Source organism: Leptosomus discolor, chromosome 1 (assembly GCF_034619465.1).
Source record: "Leptosomus discolor isolate bLepDis1 chromosome 1, bLepDis1.hap2, whole genome shotgun sequence".
Classification (NCBI taxonomy): Eukaryota; Metazoa; Chordata; class Aves; order Leptosomiformes; family Leptosomidae; genus Leptosomus; species Leptosomus discolor.
The window spans coordinates 173,584,954-173,598,831 of record NC_141391.1 but is presented as its reverse complement, the minus strand read 5'-3'; the positions used below and the strand labels follow the sequence as shown (position 1 = coordinate 173,598,831).

Sequence of the window (13,878 nt, the reverse complement as noted above, 5' to 3'; positions counted from 1 at the left end):
AACCCTCCCACCTGAAAGAAATAACTGCATTTATTTTTTCCTGGATATTTTGAGGTATATGGAGAGGGACATTTTAAGTCCTTGTGATTTTAATATATTTGCATATGCTTTTTTCAGTCTTCTAAACTTTGGGAAAACTAATGCTTTGAGCCTTCCTCTGAGCATACAATTATGAATTCATGTCAGTGATGTCCAGGCCACTTATTTCTCAGAAATCTGTGGGTGGCTGGTGTAAATTGTAATTCGTAAGGATGCTTGTCTTAAAAGTTTTAATTAAAGCCCATGGATTGTGAAGCTAACTAAGAACTGGAAGTACTCGGTTTCATTTTTGACACCTCTTCAGTTTTTAAATTTGTTCAGAGCCGAAAGAAGACAGGAAAAAACTGAACTGATATAGGTGCTTAGCTGTACAGTGAATAATCTAGTGAAATTGCTCAACAGGGGGACTGGTTAAGGTAATACATGTAAGTGTTAGGTGGTTAACTTTATTGTGCATTTGTAAAAGATCTGCTTATTTCAAGTCAAGAAAAGACTACAGGCTAAACATGAATGCTTACACATACCTCCACCATACTGCATCTGCTTTAAAAGTCTTATAGTCTGCCATTTTCTCAAATGAGTAGATGAATCTCCTGGTTTCCAAGAAAGCCAAAACTATTGCATTTAACATCTGTTTTATTAAAGCCATATGGATGCACCTGATGTCGATGGATTAATCCTGTTTTCACACAAAATAATTTTCCCACTGAATTGTTAGTAACATGCAGAGTTGTTACATCTCTAAAACACCAGTCAAAATATTTGTCTGTGTTACCTTAGTTTTGTTTTCAATATTTATTTTGAAGTTACTCTTTGCAGTAACCCTGCTCTCTCTTGTCTTTTTCTTTTTGTTTTTCTTTTTTTTTTTTTTTTTTTGTTCTTATGCAGAGGATTACTACTTCAGGAAAACAGCAGGTTTTCAGAGGCATTGCATTACTATAAACTGGCAATTGGTAGCAGACCCACACTAGCTTGTAAGTATTTCAGCCAGACAAGCTTGCATAATATTGACCATAGTTTTTTAAGGAAATCTTCCTACTCTTTAATAACACTTTTTTTTTTTTTTTTTCCAGAAGTTTTTTATTTGGAAAGCAAAAGATTAAATTATGCACTTTTCAGTTAAAAGCAAGTGTTTATTAGTCAACAACTACATTTAATGTGGTGCAGGGAAGAAGCAGATAATGAGTTAACACTGGGCAGCACTGCTAGAACCTAAAAGGCTTCTGATCTGGGGCGGTAAGCCATAGATGCTACTGCTCAAATTTTCAGGCTCCTGTTTTCTGTTTCTTACAGCCAGTCCCTGATTTTTATGGTATGTGGTGTGAGTGAACAATACAAATATTTTTGAAGTCCTTTAATTTTTCCTTTCTTGCCTGGGGGACATGGGAAAGAATTCCCAAATAAAAAAAATAGGACGTTGCCAGTGATCAGTTCCAAAATTAAGTGGGTACTTTTTAAGATTGTTGACTTTTTCCAGCTTCAGTATGAGATCTTCCATGTATGTATAAATATATGTATATATTTTTGTGACATTCCAAACAATGACACTATGTGCTTGATACAGTCAGAAGAGGAACAAAATGAAGCACTCTGACTAACCAGTGTTTCCTTCCCTCCTTCCTCAGTTTTTATAGCCACTTTGTCCTTTCCTTGTCTCTGAACTTTTACCTCTTATATGTTCTTCTTTACACCAGTGATTGATCTATATGTTACAAAAGCCAAATTAGATAACCAGAACATCTCTTTCAGATATTACTTTGAAGTAAAAGAAAGATTAGATAAACATAGTGGAACCCCATTAAAAGATAACATTGTTTCCTGCTTCACAGCTGCCTATTTAAATACTGGTATCATCCTGATGAACCAAGGGAAGACAGAGGAAGCCAGGAGGACATTCCTGAAGTGTTCGGAGATCCCTGATGAAAATTTGAAAGACCCTCATGCTCATAAAAGCTCTGTTACTAGCTGTCTTTATAACTTAGGAAAACTTTATCATGAACAAGGACACTATGAGGTAAGACTCCAGATTTGTGTACAATATCATGATAAAACATTCATACATAAATAATACGTATTGCTGCCATCCAGACTTGCAAAATACATCACAGGTACAAACTGATTGAATTTCACCAAATCAAGATTAGCGTTCTCTGAAGAGAATACTTATTCTCTACAGCCACAGGTGTGATGATACTAGTTAGCAGTGTGATGTTCTGATGTCAGGGTCATCAGAGCAATGGTTACATCTGATACGTGTTAATTAATTCTTTTTGCCTTTGTCCCCATGGCTGGATGCAAAGGATATAGCCTGATAACAGACCAGCTAACCTAAAGAGTCCTGGCTTTTTTACTTCAAAATAGAGTAAGTCTGTCTTTAGTTGAAAAAAATGCAATTGTGTTTGCTTTTGAGTCTCCAAAAATAAGACCTAGTTGGAACGATGCAAAACTTCAGTGATTAAAAACATCCCACTATCTGCTATTTTCAGGTAACTTGACCTAAGTGGTAAAGTGGGGTGGATTTTTTTAATGTACCAAATATGCTGCATCCCATCTCAATTATATGTGGAAATGTGACTGTTGTGATTCCTCTCCATTCTCCCTGATGAATTTGCTAAAACTGGACATTCACTTGCGTTTTGACCTTTAGCAGTATTTGAAAGTAAGTCATTGTCTCTTTGTATTGCCAGGCATACTTCAGAACAGGAGTTACACATGGTTTTGATCTATATAACTCTTCCTGACCGCGACAGTTACCTCAGCTGTTTAAGATTAGGCATGCACAAGCTCTATGGATTCTCTGTCATCTGTCAGCCGAATCCAGCTCTGTCAAATGGCAGTTCCTAATAGGTTAAAACACAGACACAGACAGCTAATACATCCATAAAGATAAGAGAACAGCAGCGTGTTGTCTGCATGGCTGATAGAGTATGGAGTTGGAGTGCAATGCCTGGGAGGTGCAAGGGATTTTAAGAATACAAACCATCAGACTTCTGCCTGGTGGTCACTGCAGTCTGACCCAGCCTTGATTTGATCCTACACTTAGATTATTTTTTTTTTTGAAGCATATTTCAGCCTTCACAAGCTGCGACTATTTGACGGGAAGATGTAGAAAATGATGCCAGGCTAACAGACTGACCAGTAAGCATCCTAAGTGCTGAATGAATCACAAATGTGTGATAAGTAATTCAAGGCACAGACATTTGCAAAGGGAATCCATTTGTGGCATTCTTAACGCTATAGCCCGTCTCATTCTTTCTGTGGAGCACTTATGTTGTGAGGATCATGTTTTGTTATTACTTTACAGTAGACAATGATTTCTTTATTTTTAGGTTACTTACTGTAGCTTAGTCTTCAGAAAGTCCTTTGTCTGCAGTTATATATATATCTGACAGCCTATAGAATTTCATGTATGTTTATAAACTCATGAGTCATTTGTGGGGCTTAAAAAAGTGTTCCTTTTATTTCCACCTGGACAAAGAGTTACAATATTGGAACTAATTTGATCTCTTGTCAATGAGCTTCACTGACTTTGGTAAAACTTTTGTAAATCAGAAGCCTGAACTTCCTGTGATATTTATGATGCTGATGTGTTTTCTCTGTGCACCTTTCATTTGGGGAAGGAAGTTAATTTAGTTTTGCTTTATATGCGAAAGACTGCTTTTGAAATTGGTGCTTTACTAATGATTTGTCCCATCTGTGTATTGTTTCTTTTCAGGATGCCCTTATGGTTTACAAAGAAGCAATACAGAAAATGCCAAGACAGTTTGCACCACAGAGCTTATACAACATGATGGGTAAGCATGTTGTTAGTACTTCAGAAAGATACTTGACGAGTCAGGCAGGGTGAAACAAAAGAGCTCAGCCGGGCAACTGGCGCTCAAATGAATTAGCTAATAAAAACAAAAATAATTGCCTTCAGTAGATACGAGCTAAACCAGGTTCAAAGCTTAAATGCTAGTAACTGCAATGCTGGATAAGGCACAATAAATGGTGAGACTGTTAGATACTGGATATCTTAAGAGTGTCCATGCAGCACTCGTACGTTTAGAATGCATGGTGTTTTTCTCTGCCTCCAGAATCTCTCACCCACTATCTTGGAGACCTCGTGCAATTCTGACAGGTTTTTTTAATCTCTCATTCAGTCATCTTTTAAACTAAGAAGAAATTGTATTTACTGCGTAGAAAATGGAGTGAGACTGATTATAAAATAAAATTTAGTGTGAGTGTTGGATGTTAAATTCCCTTGTAAACCAACAAGGTGTCCAAACAGGCCCACAGAGACAGTTGGATTTTTCTTTTGCAGGTTGTGCCAAAAACTTATTTTCCAGCTGGTGTACTGTTAGTTAGACATCTACAGTGAGAGAATTTTTCTTCCAGGATGAGCCTATCTGTCCTTCAAAATTTTAACAGAGTCCCTTGAGTACTGCAAGAAATGTTAATTTACCTGAGGTGTTTTTTTGTTTCTGAACTTGCCTCAGCTCCTCATGTATTCATCACATCTTTATACAGGATATATTAAACAGATAAAAGAAGATAATATGAATTATTGTTTATAGTATTCAAATCTGTAAACAAGAGGGCAGGTTCTTCATTGTTCCAGAGGTGCTTTTAGGTGGAATTCTTTCTGAAAGGGCATGTGTTTCTGTTAAGCAGCATTGGTGTCTGGCTCAGTAGACTGTGAGCTCCTGTCTGGGACAGAAAAGGCTGTAAGATGCCTTTAAAGTACTTTGAAGTAGAGCAATTAAAAATCTATGTAGAAACATTTAGGATCAACAAGAAGCATGTGATATTTTGTGGCTTTTTTTCCCACTCCCAATGCCTAAAATACAAGAGAATGTATTGATTCATACCAATTGGTTTGACACAGTTGTTGAAAGGACGCATCACTCACTCCTCTCTACTTATTTAGGAGAGGCCTCTTGGCTCCTTACAAGTACTTGGGCATAAGAAAAAAATATTCTAAAATTGTAGTTGTAACTGATGCTACGTGTTTGCAAATCTCTGTAAATGCTAAATTGGGTAATTGTCACAGTGACAAACTATCTAATGTCAATAATAGTATAACACTTTCTTAACAGTTCATACAGTTCAATAGAAGTATTTCTCCCTGAATTCTGACCTTTGTCAGATTAATGCAAGTGGCTAAAATCCCTAAAACGCACAATTTGATTATTGCATGTACTTTAGTTCATAGTGAGTCTTAGTTTTATTTATCAGCATTTGCTAATAAATTTGGTGGGGATATCAACAGTCACCGCTCAGTGAATTCAGCCTTTGCTTACTGTCTGTGTCCTATAGTGACTGTTGGAAGTGCTGCAGTGCTCCAGCAAACCCTCCAGAGTTTGAGTACCCTCTTTAGTGCAGATATGTATTTCATAATTCTGATAAAAGTGCTCCTCAGAAGTACAGAAATTGGATAAAGTAAACCAATGCTGTTTCTAGCATGATGGTTGTTCCATCACAAAGCAAGCCTGTGCCACCCTTTTTCTTTTCCAATGAATAGCTGCTCCCTTTAGAACCACTATGACCTGTAAGATTCTTTAGGTTTTTACTTTTTTGCCCATTGGTTACTTTTTTAGGTTCAGGAGGCCTTTCTCAGCTTCCTTTATAAGCACGGTCCATGACGTCCAAGTTCACTCTGTTCCTGGGATTTGCATTTATTAACTCACAAAGAGATAGTGAACAAAAAGACCAGCTCAGTCCTTTGCCCAGGCTTGGCTGCTGCTACGCATCCTGCCTCCACTGCTTAGCCCATACTCTGGCTTCTGTTTCCTTTAGGCAGCCGGCGGCACTTCGGATGCCATAGCGGCATAACAAGTTAGGGTCAACTAAGATTACCTTAGCCCCTTTCAGCCTATTGCAAAGAGCAACAGGCTATTACGGAGATCTGTAAAGTACAACTTACCATTAGTGTAGCATATATTTGTATTTTGGTTGCTGTTGTGGTGGCAGCTGTTGCAGGGAAACCAGAACTTGCTTCACACTGGTTGCTGAGGTGTAGCTTGTTGGCTATGCTGCAAAGGCAACCCAAGAAGCTACATAAAGAACTGGGTAGTGACTTGAATTGAACACAGTGCAGCTGTATTAACAGCAGGACTCAGACTGATTTGTTTAAAGCTGTCCTGGATGCGTCTGCATTAGCATACATGACTGCAGTTAGTTAGGTTAGTCTCTCCTACCTGCACTAGTGTAAATGTTCAATGATAAGACAGAACTAGGTAGCTATGCTCACTTTATGGTATGGAAAGAAAAAGACACCTCTGGGGAGTAATTAAGCCCATCTGGTTTAGACACCTATTGTAGATGATACAAATAATCCCCTGCAAGCATACTTCTCCTGTAAAAGGAGCGGAGATGACTAGCTTAGACGTGCTAGCTCAAGTTGGGGGAGATAAATCCTAAACACCTATTCAGTCATCTCTTTGCATCGAGTGTGACAGGAGAGCAAGGCAAGCGCATCCATTATCAGGAGTGCATCCGCTCTGCAGCCCACACTGTGTCACTGGGAACCAGAAGGCCGACTGGATTGTTTATTTCTGTTTTGATGTTCAAGATAAAATTATAAACATGTTCACTGTAACACTTTCTTTGGTAAACAGCATTGCATAAACTTGTCTGCCTACTTCTGGCCTTTAAAAGGGAGACTAGAGGAACTGAAATAGGCCAGTCCTGTGTCATGCGCTTGGAACTGCATGAAGCCGACTGAGCTGTCCCACTCACCGTGTGCTTGTTGCTGGGGAGGAAGGGGGAGAAACTTGGCAGTGCTCCCCATCTGCTCGGGAAGGAAAGGTCCTTCTTTGTCTCTCTACCTGTGCAAAAAGCCTTCACAGTTTATCATAAAATCCAAGAACAGGTACACTTGAGGATTATATGCTGCAGTTGTGATTAATGTATTCTGAGTCTCTGGCAGTTGCTCTGCTTGATTCAGTGGCACACATATTGCCACTTGTTGGCATGTGATGTAAGAAAACAGTGCTTCCTCTAGTTTTTGATAATTATTCAATCACGTTGTTGAAAATTTTCTGGAGGCTTTTTTCCCCTGTATGGTGTACATGGCATACTCAAAAGAGAATAAACAGGTCTTTTTAAACAGAATTAGGGTTTGAACGCCAGCATTCTGAGTGTGGTAGTATTAACACTCCAGCAGCGTTAAGCCTTTACACCACCTGCTTTCCCTGTTTGTGTTACACTTCTTTTCCTGTGCTTGCTTCTATTGGCCTTTCACTCTGACAGGCCCAGTGACTCATTCCTCCAGTGTGCCAGTCTGCCCGGCTGACTCTCATCCTTTAAAACTCTAAGTAACTTATCTCTTAAAGAAAGAAGAAGTATTAGGCCTCAAGAAGAAAGCCATCCGTTTGACTTTGCATTTTATTCATGGTACAAAAGGCAGGGCCAGAAGACTAGCGTCAGATGTTCTAAGTTTGTGCATATGAAAAGTTGCAGGGTAGATTTTGGTCTCCTGTTGCTGTGATTTATTTTGCCAGGTGTGCAACAACTCAGCTAAGGAAACCATATGTTTCTCTGGCTTTGTACCAAGAAGTAAAACCTTTTTTTTTTTTTTTCCTAAAAGAACCCAAACCAGCCAAAAATTAAAACTCTAAAACTAGAATCAAAATAATTATTCAATAAGCTGTATAGGGTTGGCTTGCTATTTATTTTCTCTATGTCACATTTCTTTGATGTAAATTAAAAAGTACATGCTAAGGTTACACAGATTAATTTGCTTGGCATGGCAACATGCACTACAAAGGCCTGAGTCCAGCTCAGCTGCATTAAATAGGTAATATATTTTGTTTAAAGTTTCAATTAAAACCTGGGGTCAAACGATAAAATGATCCCTGTGGGATCTTGAACACTTGAATGCCAATATTAGGATTGCTTAAGGATCAGCCTCTGCTCTAGATGTCTTTTGCGTTCCTTGAAATCTGATATTGTACAGTTGATTGTATTACATTGCTTTTAAAACCACACTAGCCCACCTGCTACAGTAATTCATACTTCTGCCAGTTAAGTGGTGTGAGGTGGACCATGGAGGCTTTATTTTAATGCTGAACAGTAACAAGGAAGATGTTGGGGTGGCATTGTTCAGTTTTAGATTGGCAAGATATGGTCATAAAGACAAACGTCTTGATCACACTTCATCTGCTCTTGCCAACTGACATCACAATGTCTTTTCTCAAATGTGTTTAATGGAAAGCCTTACAAACATTTTTGATGAGAAATTCAAGGTACAAAAGAAGTTAACAATGCAGGAGTGAATACAGTTAATGATGCACAGATTAGAGTTTAGATTTCTCCTTGCTAATCTGCTACATTGCACATGGACAGAAGACAAATCATACACAAGTGGCAGCCAGGTACAGAACAGGAAAGGGGAGCCAGATTTTACATCTGGTGCAGAGGTTTGCATCATAAATACAAAGGCTTAGCATGCAGAGAGACTTTCTGTGTTGATGATTATAACATAACTATTGCTTTATTTGATTATGCTTTTGGGTGGATGTGGCTGTTTGTACAAACCTGTTAATATTGTTAAGGCTCCTATCCCATTTGCCCCTTGCTCCCATTAAATGCTTTTTTATTGAATTACTTTTAAATATTGTTTAGAACTCCAAGAAACACTTTTGCTGGTATAGTTTTACAGTGCATGCTGTGCAAGACTTACTTTTTAAGAGCCAAAGATGGTTAAGCTGTGAAATACATACCCCACATCATAACTTAGGCAGAGCATGGTACCTGCACTTCTCTGAGCTCCAGTCATCAGTGTGCTTCCTATGCATCACATGAAGCTTTACTGGTAATTTCTTACTAAATGTACATTGAAAACTTTCTTCTTTTAAAACTAGATTGTTTGGAAAAAAGGATTTTTTTTTCTTTCATAGCTGTGTTTTATTATATGTTCTAGGGAAAAAACGATGGAGTCCACTCCAATAGTGATGGGAGTAAAAGGCCGTGCTTCCTTCTCTCCCCCTCCCTGCTCTCATCCTGCTACTTTAACTCTTCCCCCTCTGAAACTTTTATGGTAGTTTATATCTGCTGTCCAAAGCTGAGTATAAATCTCTGGGCTGATTGCAATGTCTCCTGTTTTTTCACTTTGTTTTGTTTGAGGGATTCAAGCTGGGTTTGAAGGTTACAGCAGCGGATTGCTGAGGGGGTAGTGGACCCAGTGTTTGAAACCAGGGTTTTTTTTTTCCCAGCTTCTCAGGTTTTCTTAGTTTTACTTCTTTGGACTGTTGATATATGATTTCATGTGAAATGCTTGAGTTTTCTTAGTCTATATTCTGAAAAAGCTAAGAGTCTAAGCCTGAAATGCATTTGTATTTTAAACATATGGGGGTTTATATGAAAATAAGCATTATTGTAACATTTGTAGACCAAAAATATGGTCCGATACTGAAACTGGACTACAGGGATCTCTATTAGGCATGATTCTAATGGAAAGTGCTTCTATTAAGAGTGTGTTAAAGAAACCTATACTGTCATAAAGTCTATGTTTTACTGACAAAAAAATAATCTTTTAATGTGTGTAAATAAAGTAAAGGCAAGAAAATAGTACAATCACTTGTTCAATTATGAATTCTCAGTTTGTAGCCTTATGATTTACTGCTGGTTGCACATCTGTTGGAAAATGAAAATGAAATTATCCATCTCAGGTGAGCTCAATGCCTCTATTTGTGTCAATATACCTCTTTCACTGGAAGTCTTTGTACAACAGGAAACAGCTGTGCAAAGTCCATGCTGTTCCACATTGCAACTGATTTTATTTTGCCGTTCATCTATATCTGTTTTCCATTTTAGGTATTTTCCTTCAAAAGTAGCTTGGTGATCTAATTAAATCAGATCAAAGGCTTTGCTGTGGCTAATTGAGGCCTATAAGAATCTGCTCAACCAAAGTAAATGTGGATTGACTCCCATCCATCAAAAACCCTTTTAAAATACAATACATTCCTTGAAATCTTTGAGGAGATTGTTCTGTAAAAGTAAAAAACCAAACAGAATATGATTAGTCTGTGCAGAACTTGATGCTCATTAAGTTCACATGCTTCGGCTGTTTCAGAGAAGATGTGCTTACACTGCATATTTATTACCAAGACTGTTAATCTCTTGCAGTGTATCTTAAACATCAGTATAGTATAACATCAAAATATGCTTCTAGATTTATTATGTAATTGTATGCACTGGTACCTAAAGGAAGAAAGAAGGAAGTTATATATCTAGGGAGGTGCATTTATGATAAATGCATCTGCAGCCTTGATTTGCACAAGGAGGCTGCACGGTTGCATTGACACAAACCCCTTGTGGTACTGTGGTACAGATGGATGCAGACCTGCCTGTGCATCATTTTCTAAGGCAACCTGTTTATGTTCCCAATTCAAAGAAGTGATGGAAAAATAAAATTTAGATCCTGTCTGAATGTATATACTAGAGATTTTCCTTTTCAAAGTGCATCTTCATCTTCCTTTTTGTTTTGACTTCTGCTTTTGTCAGTGCCAAAATCTATATTTTCTGTGTTACATTTTTAGCATCCAGCAATTTGAGTGGCAGATAATTAACATATGCAAGGATGATGCAAGACAGATTTGCCCTGCATTGTCTCATTTACAGAGACCATTTTTCAGTTGTCTTTTCAGCAATATCTTTTGGGGTCCTAAGAGCAGGACCACAGGAGGGACATATGTTCTTAATCTGAAAGTATGGATACAGGGCACTTACAGAGGCACCACAGTGCTATTACGCATATAGTTCCTTTGTACTTGCTCATAGATAAGTCCAACATGCTCCTGCAGGGAGATCGCCTTTCTTGATGTGACAACATGCATCTGAAACAGAATAAATCTGAAATAAGCAGCTGGTAGGTTAATCTAGAACCATATAACATACGTTCATGTAAATGGTACCTAATTTTGCTTTTTAACAATGAGTAATATGTATTAGAAAATCTTAGCTGCCTTTTTTTTTTCTTTTTTTTTTTTTAGGATTTGTATTAAGCTCAAATTCCACTTCACTGAGTATAAAGTTAGTCTTTCAGGGGAAATTGCTAGCAAGCTGACCCTTTGTTGGTATTACTATTTAATATAAATATTTAATGCTTAATGTGATTGTTACTGTTCTTTAGTTATACTTAATTAATTTGTCCTGGGATCATTTTAGTAGGGGTGTTTTTGTTGTTCTTTTAGTTTGTTGGGGTTTTTTGTTTGTTTGTTTATTTTGAAAGTTTATTTTTCAGTCCAAAGGATTCTGGGGAAATATTAGGAAATACTGCTTTGGGGAATAGTAGTCTGCAACTGATCTATCTCTATGGCAAAGAAAATCCACTTGAGTACCAGCATTTTAGTTAGAGTGGTGTAAGTCTAGTTAAAAGTTAGCCCATTTCTTATTCATTTGTCATAAAGTATTAATAGAGGTGTTAATGAACTATGTATACACTCCTTTAAATGTGCCCTTGTGGCCAAGAAGGCCAGTGGCATCCTGGGGTGCGTTAAGAAGAGTATGGCCAGCAGGTCGAGGGAGGTTCTCCTCTCCCTCTACTCTGCCCTGGTGAGGCTGCATCTGAAGTGCTGTCCAGTTCTGGGGCTCCCAGTTCAAGAGAGACAGGAACTACTGGAGAGAGTCCAGCAGAGGGCTACTAAGATGATTAGGGGACTGAAGCATCTCTCTTATGAGGAAAGGCTGAGACACCTGGGGCTCTTTAGCCTGGAGAAGAGAAGACTGAGAGGGGACCTTATCAACACTTATAAATATCTAAAGGGTGGATGTCAAGAGGATGAGGCCAGGCTCTTTTCAGTGGTGCTCAGTGACAGGACAAGGGGCAATGGGCACAAACTGGAGCACAGGAAGTTCTGCCTCAACATGAGGCAAAACTTGTTTACCCTGAGGGTGACAGAGCACTGGAACAGGCTGCCCAGGGAGGTTGTGGAGTCTCCTTCTCTGGAGATATTCAAAACCTGCCTGGATGCAGTCCTGTGTGACCTCTGGGTGAATCTGCTTCAGCATGGGGGTTGGACTAGAGCATCTCCAGATCTGAAGAACCCCTACCGTTCTGTGATTTTGTGTTTCAGTTGCATATTAATGTGTTTTCTTGTACTACATTAGTAAATGAGAGTTAGAATTAAATAATCTATGCTCCTCCTTTTGGAATAGGCTAAAAAATGGGTGCATAAGTAACAGAAAATATTCTCTGAACTGTTCAAAATTAAAAGACTGATTTGTCTCCTTTTACTCTAGTTAGCTGTTGAATTTCTTGCCACCACTCCTTGTACAGCCAATGCTGCACGTGGCTGCACATTAGTATGGATTAGGGAACTGAAATGAGTGCCAATTTATATCTTAAGGTTTCCACTGCCATGATTTTCTTTCTCTGTTCTTAACTTTAATAGAAAAATAGAATGCAACTCTTTTGAACCTTACAGATCAGACAAGTTTCATTAATAAATTTTATGTGTGTGTGACCTTTTAGATTTTTAACATGAGTTTTGAAAGATTGTAGAAATTAAGTAATTGTAGAAGTAAATATAATAAATACAGGTACCACTAGTTTGGATATTTTCTGCCAGTGGACATTGTTATTTTCCTAATGACTAAATCAATCACATTACAAGTTTATAAAAATGTACGATCGTAAATGACAAATAGTGGTTTTCTTATTTTAGACTCAGACATACAAATGCGCCCTGAATGACAGAATTCAATCCATACATGTTTTTTCGGTCATTTTGTTGAAAAACTATCTTAAGGTGGAATAGCTTGTGTTAGTATCAGTTTAATACATAAAATCACTTGATTAAATTAACTCTTTGATTATCAGTTGCTTGATTTTATTCCAGTCTTTGAGTATGGCAGTGGCACAGTCTTTGTCAGTTTTCAACTTACTTTGATTTCTTTTTAGATAGGAGTGACGTTGTAAATCATTTAGCAGATGTAGTAATGCCTGTTCTAATTGCTTATAATATAGCAAGTCTTCATGATATGTGCTTATGGGCAGAAAACAGACTCTTCAGAAGAAAAATGTTCAGCTGTGGAGAATCCCCCATAAAGTCTTCAGGGAATAAAATTCCTTTCTCTACAGTTTGACATTTAGATTGACATATTGTAACTTTGTTTCTAGACGTACCACTCAGAAACACCCTCAAAGTTTTAAGGATGTTAGCTCGTAAAGTAGTTGAGCTCTTAAAACCTATTAAGAATTGAATTTGCCAGTACTCTGAAGATGTTAATCTCTTCTTATAGCAGAATCCATCATGGAAAATAGATGAGAACCTTCGATCTTTTTGATATTTGCCAGTTCATTCAGCATATTCTACCAGCAGATAACAATTCCATCTCTTATGGCTGCTTACATCACTTTTTAAAGGAACTCGTTGTTAATTGCTTGAAACTTTGCCAACCTGTAACAGGTTGGGCTGGAATTTTCTACTTAAAGAAAAGGGCAATATGGATTCCTCATTTCCTGTATGCTAAATGAAGCAGGGGCCTGTGGGATAACTAGTGTGCAATCAAATAATTAAACAGTCTGCCATAAACGTACATCTAGGGAGAGGAGTTGAAGGGAGCATATAGCTTGACTTCTGACTTCTTCCGTCCTTTCAACACTTAACTTCATGACTTAGTTTTGTGTATAACAGGGTATAATCTTATTGTCACTTTTTTGTGAGCGCTGACAAAGTGAAAAGAATGTATGTGATGTTGATATCCCTGAATTTGATCATGCATTTTGGGAGACATTCATGTTCTTTTTGGGTTTCTTTCCTGTTTGGATTTTTTTTTTTTAATTTGGCTTGGGGTTTTTTGAATATTTTTTTTTTTTTAGTTTGGCCCTAGCCAGCGATACAATGGCTTGAG

General features: G+C 37.8%; 1 protein-coding gene across 1 annotated transcript in view; it reads left to right on the top strand.

The window, feature by feature from the left end:
- The window catches only part of TMTC2 (transmembrane O-mannosyltransferase targeting cadherins 2), a 251,575-nt gene that overhangs the window by 176,169 nt on the left and 61,528 nt on the right, over nucleotides 1-13,878 (top strand). Inside the window, exons 5-7 of the mRNA XM_086471326.1 lie at nucleotides 928-1,013; nucleotides 1,869-2,053; nucleotides 3,755-3,833. Coding sequence (XP_086327452.1) covers nucleotides 928-1,013; nucleotides 1,869-2,053; nucleotides 3,755-3,833 — 350 coding nt within the window. The remainder of the gene's footprint in view (nucleotides 1-927; nucleotides 1,014-1,868; nucleotides 2,054-3,754; nucleotides 3,834-13,878) is intronic.